At 38.6% G+C, this 12,409-nt stretch overlaps 1 protein-coding gene across 1 annotated transcript in view; it reads right to left on the bottom strand.

Annotated features, from left to right (window-relative positions):
* The window catches only part of BMPR1A (bone morphogenetic protein receptor type 1A), an 83,408-nt gene that overhangs the window by 38,197 nt on the left and 32,802 nt on the right, over positions 1-12,409 (bottom strand). Inside the window, exon 3 of the mRNA XM_007955932.1 lies at positions 7,460-7,562. Within this exon, the coding sequence (XP_007954123.1) occupies positions 7,460-7,562 (103 nt within the window). The remainder of the gene's footprint in view (positions 1-7,459; positions 7,563-12,409) is intronic.

Consider the following 12,409-nt stretch of genomic DNA (forward strand, 5'->3'; position numbering starts at 1 on the left):
TATTTAATAAGAAAGTAATTACTTCAAAGTCATTAGACCTTGTCATAAACAGTATGGGTAATAAAGTAAATAAATTTATAAACTATTATAGTGAAAAAGATCTCCTATTAATATTGAGATTCAGATGAGATTTAAAATCAGACTAAGGTCAAAAGTGTCCTAGTCCAAAGAAAAGTCTGGTTAAGAAAGGTGGTAAAGTTTGGCAGTAGATACTATAGATTCAACATGTAGCAATTCTGTGGAAATCCATGAACATGAGGTGGAAGCAAGCTGGAGCACACATGGATGAGGGAAAGAGCAAAATACAGAAACAATATTCAGGAAAGTTTATTAGAGACTACCAACCAGATGTGTCCCTGATAGACTAGAAAACTGGCACAGAGAAACATCCTACAGTTATAGGAAGGGAACAGGTATCAACAATTATGTATGAAGTGTTATTAGATTAAGTGCAGTACCTTTACAAGTTCTTAACTTAAAGGATGACATTTCCACACTACCTGTGAGAACTGCCATTCTGAAGTGAAATACTAAAAAATAATTATTAGTCATTGTCAAAGTGGAAAGAATAAAAGCAGAAATTAAGCACGCTATCCTTATATATGAGAAAAGGGAGGCTTCAATATCATAAATATTACTTTACAGAAGGTGAAAATGAGTCCATGATTTTGAGATTCTTATCAAGGAATAAGGACAAGAGCATTTGGAAACTTTCAAAAGACCAAGTTTTACTTTTTAACTAAAATTTTTAAACCAAATTTCCTTCTAAATAATCGTTTTAAAAAATGAGAGAGAGATGTTTGGAATTGTACCAGCAACTCCGAAATAATCGCAGATCGAGAGACTATTTACATTAAGGATGGAATGAAGAACCTATCACCAAAGATGAATAAAAGAAATCCACACATCTGAAAATAGTGACAGCAAGGCTGAGTTGAAAATGAGTTTAACCTTGCAGAAAATGCAAAGAAAACTCAAGAAAGGGTTTCTTTGGTCATGCTTACGGAAAGACCCCCAAGCAATAGATCAGATTATGAAGTGATCCCACAATGCTTTTGGTATTCAATATGAGTTCATATCTTCTAGCCTGTTGTTGTTAGGTGTCGTCCAGTCAGCTCTGACTCTTAGTGACCTCATGTACAACAGAACGAAACACTGTCCAGTCCTGTGCCAGCTTCACAATCCTTGCTATATCTGAGCCCACTGTTGCAGCCACTGTGTCAATCCATCTTGTTGAGGGCCTTTCCCTTTTTCGCTGACCCTCCACTTTATTATCAAGCATGATATCCTTCTCCAGGTAATGGACCTTTCTGATAACAAGACCAAAGTGGGTGAGACAAAGTCTGGCTATTCTTCCTTCCAAGGAGCATTCTGGCTGTATTTCTTCCAGGACAGATCTGTTCTGGCAGTCCACAGTACTTTCAGTATTCTTGGCCAATACCACAACTCAAAACCATCAACTCTCTCCTTTGGTCTTCCTTATTCATTGTCCAGCTTTCACATGCATATGAAGTGACTGAAAACACCATGGCTTGGGTTAGGCACACCTTAGTCTTCATAGAGACATCTTTGCTCTTCAGCACTTTAAAGAAGTCTTTTTCAGTAGATTTGCCCAGTGCTGTATGTCATCTGATTTCCTGACTGCTGCTTTCAATGGTGTCGATTGTGGAACCAAGTAATATATGAAATCTTTGACAATTTCAATCTTTTCTCCATTTATCGATGCTGCTTATTGGTCCAGTTGTTAGGATTTTCATTTTGTATATGTAGAGGTGTAATCCATCCTTCAAAATGTAGTCTTTAATCTTTACCAGTAAGTGCTTCAAGTCATCTTCACTTTCAGCAAACAAGGTTTTATTGTCTGCATATCACACAGGTTTGTTAGTAAGTCTTCCTCCAATTCTGACTCACATTCTTCTTCACAAAGTCTAGCTTCTCAGGTTACTTGCTCAGCATACAAACTGAGTAAGTATGGTGAAAGAATACAACTGTGACACACTCCCTTTCTGATTTCAAACCATGGAATATACCCTTGTTCTGTTTGATCAACAGCCTCCTGATCTACGTATAGGTTTCCTCGTGAACACAATTAAGTGTTCTGAAATTCTTTCTTCTCAATGTTATCCAAGTTGTTGGTTTTACAAAATTCTATCATGTGATCTACAGCATCATTCTATCACTGAGGCCGTATTTTCCAACTACACGTGATTCTTTACTTCCAACTTTCGCACGTCAATCACCAGCAATAATCAATACATCTTGATTGCATTTTTTGGTTGATTTCAGACTGCAGAAGTTGGTAAAAATCTTTAATTTCCTTATCTGTGGCTTTGGTGGTTGGTGTGTTGAATGGTAGTAGTATTAAATTGGTCTTCCTTGTAAATGTTTGGATACTATCCTATCACATTTTTAAAGTACAGCACTGTAATTCAGGATAGATCTTGAAACATTCTTTGTGATGTTGAATGTGACTCCATTCCTCTTCATTTTGTCATTCCCAGCATAGTAGAGCATATGGTTGTCTGATTCAAAATGGCCAAGACCAGTCCATTTTAGCTCACTAGAATGCCTAGGGTATTGATCTTTAAGCATTCATTTCATTTTTTACAATTTCCAGTTTTCCTAGCTTTATACTTAATACATTCCACGTTCTGATTATTAATGCATGTTTGCAGCTGCTTCTTCCCATTTTGAGTTGTGCCACATCAGCAAATGGAGGTCCCAAAAGCTTTATCCATCCTTATCATTAAGGTCAACTCTACCTGGAGGAGGCAGCTCTTCCCCAGTTGTATTTTGAGTGCCTCCCCACCTGATGGGCCCATCATCTGGCACTATATCAGACAATGTTTCAGGGCTATTCATAAAGTCTTTCAGTAATATATGAGACAATGTTTTACTGCTATTCATAACTGGCCAATACTTTGAGAAGTGGATGACCCCTTCCTTCTTCCAAGTCTGTTTTAGCTGGAAACTCTGTTGAAACCTGTCCATAATGGGTGACTCTGCTGGTATTTGAAATACTGGTAGCATAGTTTCCAGCCTCACAGCAACATGCAAACTGACAGATGACTGGTGGATCCTAGGGAGATGAGGGTACTTGTAACTTATAAGGGCTGAAAGACTGATGTGATTTAAGGATTGCAGAAACAAGGAGTGTTGCAAGGTGAAAGGATACATTTAGATAGCTAAATGTTACATTACTTTTCTCTAAAAGACAAAGAAATTAGACTTTGCCAGCAACAGACTGGAGGCAGCATTGCACAATGGTAAAAAGCAAGGGCTCTGGAATCAAATAGCTTAAATCCTAGATTTGGCACCTATTCTCTCTTGACCCTGAGCAACTAATTTCTCTCTTGTCTTTAGTTTTCTCTGCTATAAAATGGAGAATAAAAACATCTGCCTTAAATGGATGACTGGGAGGAAATGAGGTAGAATATACCTCAACTGCAAACAATAAACATCAATAAGCTAATTCTTTTACCTCTGGTGAGCCTGACACTCATCTCAGACAAGATCGTAGAAGAAGCCAATAAAGCTTATGAACACCTAGAAGATGGCTTCACCAAGAATAAACAACATCAGATTCACCTCTTATCTTTCTTTCATAGGTTAACTATATCACCTAGGTAGGTAAAAATCTGGTTTGCGTAGATTATAGAGTTGGGTAATACACCCTTCTCACCCTTTCCTGCAATTTTCTCCAGCCTCCCAACCCTGTCATCCAAATCAATACACATCTCCAGATCTACAGGAGGAATAAAAAGCCTCGTTAGGGAAACAACTCACATAGCATTCATAAAATAAGCGATTCTGACTTAAAATAACTATTTAGTGAGGTTGGATGGGGAAAAGGATGCATGAGGAAAAACCTGAGATCAATAAACTGGATTTGCCAATAGAGACTGCGGTTGGAGGGAAAATCGGTGTGGGCAAAGATGGTGATTATTACTTGAACGTTTTCTGATCCAAACCTGGCAGTTTGTGAAAATACTGGGAAGAAAAGGCTTAGCATAAAATAAAAAATGCTGTTCTCCTCAGGTTAGGTGCTAAATTAATGCATAGTGATATAACCAAGATATGCATCAACAACAAAAAGATCTTCAATATTTTTGCTGTGTAAACTCCTAAAGTAATTCTGAAAAGCAATGTATTCCCCTCATACATATTTAAGTTGGCATCCAAAAATTTTCATCATAAATTTAAATAGCTACAAAGAATATATTAATTTCTGGGTATTGTACATAATGATATTTAAAAACAGATTGTTACATCATTTCAAAATCTATTCAGAAGAACCCAAATAGCATAGCAATTATACTCATTATCATCCATCTGAAAAAAAAATAATGCTTCTTTAACAAATGGAAATTTTACAGTTTGCTAAACCATTTCCCCATTCAAAGTCCTTCTAAAGTGTATGCCAAAAATTCTGTAATAATCTTATCAACAAAAATTATTTTCCATGACACCAAGCAATTTGTTTGACAACAAAATATTGAAAATCACTTGATGTACACACATATTTGACATTTACTCTCCCTAAACTGATACTTGTATTCCAAATTGCAACGTAAGTCTGGAAACATTTCAGGTCTTGGTTTTAAAAAAGTGACTGAAAGAAGGAAAACAGAAGCTGCTTGAGAAGTTTTCTTCTCAGGCAGATGAATATTAAGCAGTAAGATTTATAGAAGTTTAAGATCTGTAAATGATGCCCTTAAAACCATGCGTTTACTTTATTATAGGCATCTGTGCGACGCTGTGGTGAAAGTAATGGGCTGTTAACCAAAAGGTCAGTGCTTTGAACCCTTAAGCTGCTCCATGGGAGAGAAAGATGAGGCACTCAGCTTCCACACAGATTTACAGCCTTGGAAACCATACAGGGCAGTTGTACTCTGTCCTATAGGCTTGCTATGAGTTAGAATTGACTTGATGGCAGTAGGTTTGGTTTTGGGGTATATCCAGAGATATGCATAATCCAGTTTAAAGACTGCTCAGTTAGGTAATCTATGTAGTAAATGCTAGAAGCATTTATTAAGGAGTGTTGGTGGCGCTATAGTTAAAACGTTCCGCTGCTAGTTGAAAAGGCAGGTGGTTCAAACCCACCAATGTAGTGCCTCTGTGGGTCAACCCACCAATGTAGTGCCTCTGTGGGTGAAAAGACCTAGTGATCTGCTCCCATAAGGATCATAGCCTAGGAAACCCTACAGGACAATTCTGAGCACTTAGGGTCACTATGACTTGGAATTGACAACACCCAACAACAATACTTATTAAGCCTTTAACCAAACCCATTCCTATCGAGTTGATTCTGACTCATAATGACCCCCACAGGGTTTCTAAGGTTGTAAATCTTTATGGAAGTAGACTGCCCCATCTTCTTCTCATGGAGCAGCTGATGGGTTTGAAACACTGACCTTCTGGTTAGCAGCCAAATGCTTTACCCGCTGTGTCATCAGAGCTCCTTTATTAAGCCTTTACTGTACCTCTATAGTGATAAGCTCTTTACATACGCTATCTCATTTAATGCTTAGAAGAACTCCTTTATGGATGAGAAAACAAGAGAGTTAAGCTCCTTGCCATTGTTTCATAGGTATTAAGTGGTAGTATCTGGGTTTGAACACAGACTCTCAAGCTTAACAACTAATCTATATTGCTGAATTCAGTTTAGGGAGCCTACAGGATATTGCTTATTACTGTTGAGCTCAGAGCTCTTACCGTACCTCTTTCTTTAGCTAATTTTTATAAATGATTTTAAATATATACCAAATGTGCTTGATAAATATACAAATGGCATTAACTGGAAGTAACTAAATTAGTGTCCAAGAAAATCCTGACACGAGCACAAACAACTAATTCGTACACAATGAAATTTAAGTCTGTATAGTCTATATATGTTGTTGTTGTTGTTGTTATGTGCCGTCGAGTCGGCCCCGACTCATAGCGACCCCTCCTTGGGTTTCCGAGGCAGTATCACTACAGAAGTAGGATTGCCCAAAACCAAAACCAAAACCAAACCCACTGCCATCAAGTTGATTCCAACTCATAGTGACCTCTATTGGGTTTCCAAGGCTGTAAATCTTTATGGAAGTAGATTGCCTCATCTTCCTCCCATAGAGCAGCTGGTGGGTTTGAACTGTCAACTTTCTAGTTAGCAGCCAAATGCCTTATCCACTATACCACCAGAGGTCCTTGTACACAGTAAACGACTGTCATATTAAGAGGAATGAGATTGGTCCTCTATGGTCTAAAAGAGGTAGATAAAGAGGGCAGATTTGCAATTATCAGTATGAAAAGCTTTCCACGGGTCAAGTCAGGTCATTATAGATGAAACAAAGGGTCTTGGGAGGTAATGGAAGGTGCCCTGGTGGCAGTCTGCTTCTTTAACAATTATAGCCTTGGAAACCCTATGGGGCAGTTCTACTCCATCTTATAGGGTTCACTATGATTTGGAATCAATTCAATGGCAACAGGTCATGGGGAAGTAATGAGTCACTGCCACTAGAGATGTACCTACCACATGGAGAACAGGTGGGAGTACTTTGTGTGTGAGTTCGGTGGGGTGGGGTAGGGTGGTGTAGGGTGGGGTGGGGTGGGGGCGACTGGGTAGGTGGGGAATACTTTTAGTATTAACTGAGAGGTTGAAATATAACCTTTAAGGTTTCTATCAATCCTGAGAATTTTTAAGTAATTTTCTAACATAGCTAAGGCTTAAAATTGCATATATCAGTTCTATCTGGAATTGTTTTTCAAAACCACTGGAAGGATCTCTTGGGGCAAAACTTTTATGTAGATTTTTGAAGGTTAGGTTTGTAACCCAGAGCTATACAATCATAAACTCATAATATCATAAACTGTCATCACTGATCCTGATTCCTTTGCTGCGGGCTCTTAAAAAAGCTCCACTGACATCTCCTTACAAAGATGTAATATTTCTAAGTTGTCTTAGAGTAACCAAACCCACTGCCATAGAGTTGATTACAACTCACAGCAACCCTTTAGGACAAAGTAGATCTGCTGCGTAGGGTTTCCAAGGCTCTAAGTTTTTATGGAAGCAGACTGCCTCATTTGTCTCCTGTGGAATAGCTAGTAAGTTTGAATCACTGACCTTCTGGTTAACAGACAAAATGCTTTAACCACTAATTCATAAGAGCTCCTCAGAGTGACAATTATCTTAAAGTCTTTTCAATAAAGTTTATAATCCACAAATAAGTGTGATGGTATCATTTTAGCAGTCATCACACAACTTAGAAAGAGACTTAACTTAAAACAATCTTTAAAGTAAAATAATCTGGAATTTCAATTGCACAATTATTATTACTTGAAGCAAGAGCTAAATTTGTTCCAATATATTTGCTCACATGAACAAACAGCAATGTGTAGATCAGGCACCTCTCCTAAGAGAAATCCATGCTTTTTATACTGCCCCTCTGTTCTTTGTGAGTCCCAAATTATATCTTACCTTGCACTGAAAATCAGATCCTTCATATTTCATACACCCAGAAGCTAATGTGGTTTCTCCCTGGTCATCTTCTTCTATGATGGCAAAGCAATGCCCATTAGTTCTAGAAGGAAAAAAAAAAGCATAATTTTGTATCAGAAAATACTCATTAAGACTGAGTGTGAATGCCACCTATATTGATGCCTTGTGTTTTGAATCAGATTTGTATTCACGCGTAATTTACTGGCAAAACCAAGCAGCTGTTAAGGCAATGAAAACTGGTCTGCTATGTCTGAACCAAGACCTAATGGGCCAATGAGAACTCTCTGTCAGGTGGAAACGGCTTTTTAATAAACAAAAACCTCTGCTTATCAGTCATGTGATCACAGAAAGGTGATGGATAAAATTTTATGAAGTATATGATCTTAATGTGTCAAATCTATACTTAAAATTAACTGTCTCTTATCCATAAGATTTCCTCCATTCATATATTTTATATGAAAATAAAAACAAACTTTCCTATGAAACAAACAAATTCAAAGACAAAGGAAAGTGTATTTGAGAAGAACAGATTGGCTGACAATCTGAGATGTCACATTTTACTGATGGTGAAAGGAAAAAAAAAATATATAAATTTATTTATATATTCATTAAGACCTTAATGGTTAATAAATCCAAACATCTATGGTTAGCTGACTTTGGACAAGGGAGCCAAATCCATTCAATGGGGAAGAAGCAGTCTCTTCAACAAATGCTGCTGGCAAAACTAGATTTTCACATGCAATAAAAAGAAGCAAGGTCCATATTCTCATGCCATACACACAAGCTAATTCAAAATGGATCAAGGATTTAAATGTTGAATCTAAACCATTAAGTTCTTTGGGGCGGTAAAAAAAAGAGCAAAGCTTTGAGACAAAATTATTTTCAATGACACATTAGAGAACAATGAATGCATGAGCAACAGAAAACAAAAAAGGTAACTGGGACCTCATACAAATTAAATACTTATCTTCATTGAAAGATAATATCGAAAGAGTAAAGAGACAACCTGCAGACTGGGGAAAATATCTCTGGGAATGATATAATCAATAAGAGCGTAATATCTAAAATATATAGAAAACTACAACTTAGCAACAAAAAGACAAATAACCCAATTAAAAAACGGGCAAAGGACTAAACAGACACTTCACCAAAGAGGATATTCAAATGGCCAATGGACACATGAAAAGATGCCCAACGTCATTAGCCATCTGAGAAGTGTAAATGAAAACTGTAATGAGGTATCATTTTATTCCCAGAAGGATGGCCAAAATAAAAAGAAAACAAAAAGAGGAAAATAACAAGTGTTAGAGGAGGAATGTGGAGAAACTGGAATGCTCATACATTGCTGGTGGGAAGGCAAAATAGTATTGGTACAGCAGTTGTAGAAAACAATTTGGTGGTTCCTCAAAAAACTGGAGCTAGAGCTGCCATATGACCCAACAATTACTCTCCCTAGGGACATATACCCTAGGGATACATTGAGGGGTCTAATAGAGGTAATATGCACACATGTTCACTGCAGTACTAGTCACAATAGCAAAAAGATGAAAAAAACCTGAAGTACCTATCAACAGATGAAGGGTAAGTAAAATGCAGTACATACATACAACAAAATACCACTCAGTGATAAAGAAAAACGAGTTCCCAAAACCTGTCACAACATGGATGAAACTGGAGGACACTATGTTGAAATGAAGTAAGTCAATCACAAAAATATTGTTATGTATTCACTTTTACGAGATGACTTGAATAGGTAAATATACAAAAACTAATGTTCATGGCACAGTGGTTAAGTGTTCAGCTGCTAACTGAAAAGTCAGCAGTTCGAACCCATTAGCCACTCTGTGGGAGAAAGATATTGCAGTTTGCTTCTGTAAAGATTTATAGCCTTGGAAACTCCATAGGGCAGTTTTACTCTGCCCTAAAGGGTTGCAGGGAGCTCTGGTAGCATAATGGCTAAGATACTTGCCTGCTAACCAGACGGCTGGCAGTTCAAATCCACCAGTCACTCCTCGGAAGGAAGGTTGGGCAATCCTACTTCTGTAGTGATACTGCCTCAGAAACCCAAGGAGGGGTCACTACGAGTCAGGTTTGACTCCACGGCACATAACAACAACAACAACAACAACAACAACAACAAAGGGTTGCAATGAGTCAGAATCGACAGGATAATACATTTTCTTGTTTTGTTTTGTAATGCTCATTAGTGGTTGAGGGGGAGAGAGGGCAGGGAGGAAGAGGGAAAAGTTCTCCCTAGGTAGTAGTCACTTTTTGTTTATAGAAGTGGGAAAGGTGGCACTGAATATGGTTTTGCATAGCATGACTGATGTAACTAATGTCAATAAGCTGTACATAGGGAAAATGCAAATACTAAGTTATGTATGGTTTTGCAACAATAACAACAGCCAAAAGAAAAAGGAGGGGGTATAGGTGCCTATAAGGAGGTCTAGTGACATAATGCCTAAGGCATTTTTAATGCTAACCAGAAGGTTGGTGGTTCAAATCCACCAGTCACTCTGTGGAAAGAAGACTGGGCAATCTACTTCCATAAAGATTTACCATCTCAGAAACCCAGGGGAGGTTGCTGAGTGGAAATCTACTTGATGGCAGTGTTTTTTTTTTTTTTTTTTAATAGGTGCTGATATTAGACATAACCAATCATCTCATGGGATTGGTACTGTTGGTTTGGGGGTTTAGGGCCATGGTATTGTGGAATAATCCAATCAACTGGTATACCATAGTTCTTAAAGTTTATGTTCCACTTCCTAGTATGGTGAGTAATGTCTGGATCTGAGAAGTTTATGAGCAGCCATATAATATACAACTATTGGTCTTTATTCATGTGGAAGTAAAAGAGAAAGAAGGAAACCTAAGCATCAGAGAAGGAACTAAAATACAGGACTAACTGTCTACATGAACCACTTCCTCCTGTACCTCAGGACCAGAAATGGATGGTGTTCACCTACCAGTGCTGAACATTCTGATCAGAAAGAGAGGAAAACGCAAAACAGAACTTCAAATTCTTAGTGAATCCAGATTTACTGGACCCAGAGAGTCTATACAAGTCCCCAAGACTATGGCCCCGAGTTGCTCTTAAAACTTGAATTGAGACTATCCTCTGAAGTCACCTTAGAACTAAGTTAACAGCTGTTCTCAGAGTAAAGATTGTTACCAATTTTACCCAGAGTTACTAAGCCACTAACAAATAGCCCATATATATTAGGCAGGTTCTACTGATAATAATAGTAATTACTTGGTGACTGTGGGAGCTCAGGTGACATAGTGCCTCAGGCATTTGACTACTAACCAGAAGGCCGGGGGTACAAATCCACCAGCCACTCCTCAGAAGGAAGGTTGGGCAATCTACTTCCATAGTAACACCGCCTCAGAAACCCAAGGAGGGGTCCCTATGAATTGGATCTGACTTGACGGCAGTGAGTTTGGTTTTTTTTTGGTGGTGATACGAATTCCTTTAGGTGGCTTTTTGCCTTGGTTCTTTGCTTCAGACGTTTTTTTCCCTAAGCCCTGAGAAGTTACCTTTGTCCCAGTTTTCTACTAGAGGGTTTGTTACCTTTGTCTAGGTTGACTGACATTTCCTGTAAACCATTTGTGGTTTGATAATTTTTTGCCTGGTCCTGCCCTGTGACTGGTGCACAACTTGAAAGGACTGGTCAACAGAGTATGCAAATGAGGTGACTATAGCTTACTATGCAAATGTCTGTGGCAGTAACACTGAAGGTGGCGACAGGCCCAGAAGGGGCCCAATAGCAGAGTTGGTGACAGGCAGCAGGGCCTAGAGGAGGCCCATCTGTCAAGAGGAGCTGAGAAAGCTGTCCTGCACCAAAAAAGGGAAACTTTGTCTACAAGCTTACTGATCCTGAATTATATAGCCTGTTACTTCTTTCATAAACCACTGTCTTGGTTCTCTAGTGCTACTGTAACAGAAATACCACAAGTGGATGGCATTAACACACAGGAATTTATTCTCTTACAGTTTAGGAGGCTAGTAGTCCAAATTCAAAGTTCTAGCTCTAGGGACTGTGTGAAGGCCCTCGACCTTAAGCTTCAGCTCTGCCTCTTATTCCAGGCACAGTGGTGCTAGAGGTGTCTTCTAACTCAGACTGATGAGGAGGGATAGCTGGTGTTAAAATTGATAAAAAAGGCTGGAGGGAGAAGGTATGTCTGACTTCCTCCTCAACAGGATTAGCCTTGGGCTGATCTTGATTCACATTTTACTCCCTGAAGTTACTAGACAGAGTTGGATGATTCTACTACTACCACCACCATTTTATTGCCTCCACAAACCATAGCCTCAATCTATCTTGAGACCAGAACTAGATAGTGCCTGGCTACTAACACCATCCATTATGACCAGGGATACAACCAATAGTCCCAGATAGAAGGGGAGACAATGAACAATAAAACTAAAATTCTTTTTTTGTGTGTGTGTGTGTGTGAATTGGGTGAAAGTTTACAGAGCAAATCACTCTTCCGGTCTCATAGTTGTATAGGCTGAGGAAGGCATGGTGTACCAGTTGCTTGGACTAATTCTTTCCACGAATTTTTGGTTTTCTTCATTCTTTTTGCTCTGGATGAGGAGAGACTCATTGTCGCATCTAGAGGGACACTTACAACCTTTTAAGATCCTGGTCACTACTCGCCAAAGTAGGATGTGGAACAGTATTTTGTATAGCATGTTATGCAAATTGAGCTTGATGTCCCCTGTGACTATGGTCCCAAGCCCACAGGTCCAACTACTTGCTCCCTCTGTATGTTGCTCAAGAAGTGACTACAACCTTGCCTCTTGTCAGCTCTACTATATACATGGGAATTCTTTTTTTTTTTAATTTTGATTTGGGTGAAGATTTACAGAGCAAATTCACTTTCCATACAGCAGTTCACATATACTTTGTCTCATGTCATTGACCA

This window comes from Orycteropus afer, unplaced genomic scaffold (genome assembly GCF_000298275.1).
Source record: "Orycteropus afer afer isolate SDZICR_OR568_19922 unplaced genomic scaffold, OryAfe1.0 scaffold00547, whole genome shotgun sequence".
In the NCBI taxonomy this organism is placed as follows: domain Eukaryota; kingdom Metazoa; phylum Chordata; class Mammalia; order Tubulidentata; family Orycteropodidae; genus Orycteropus; species Orycteropus afer.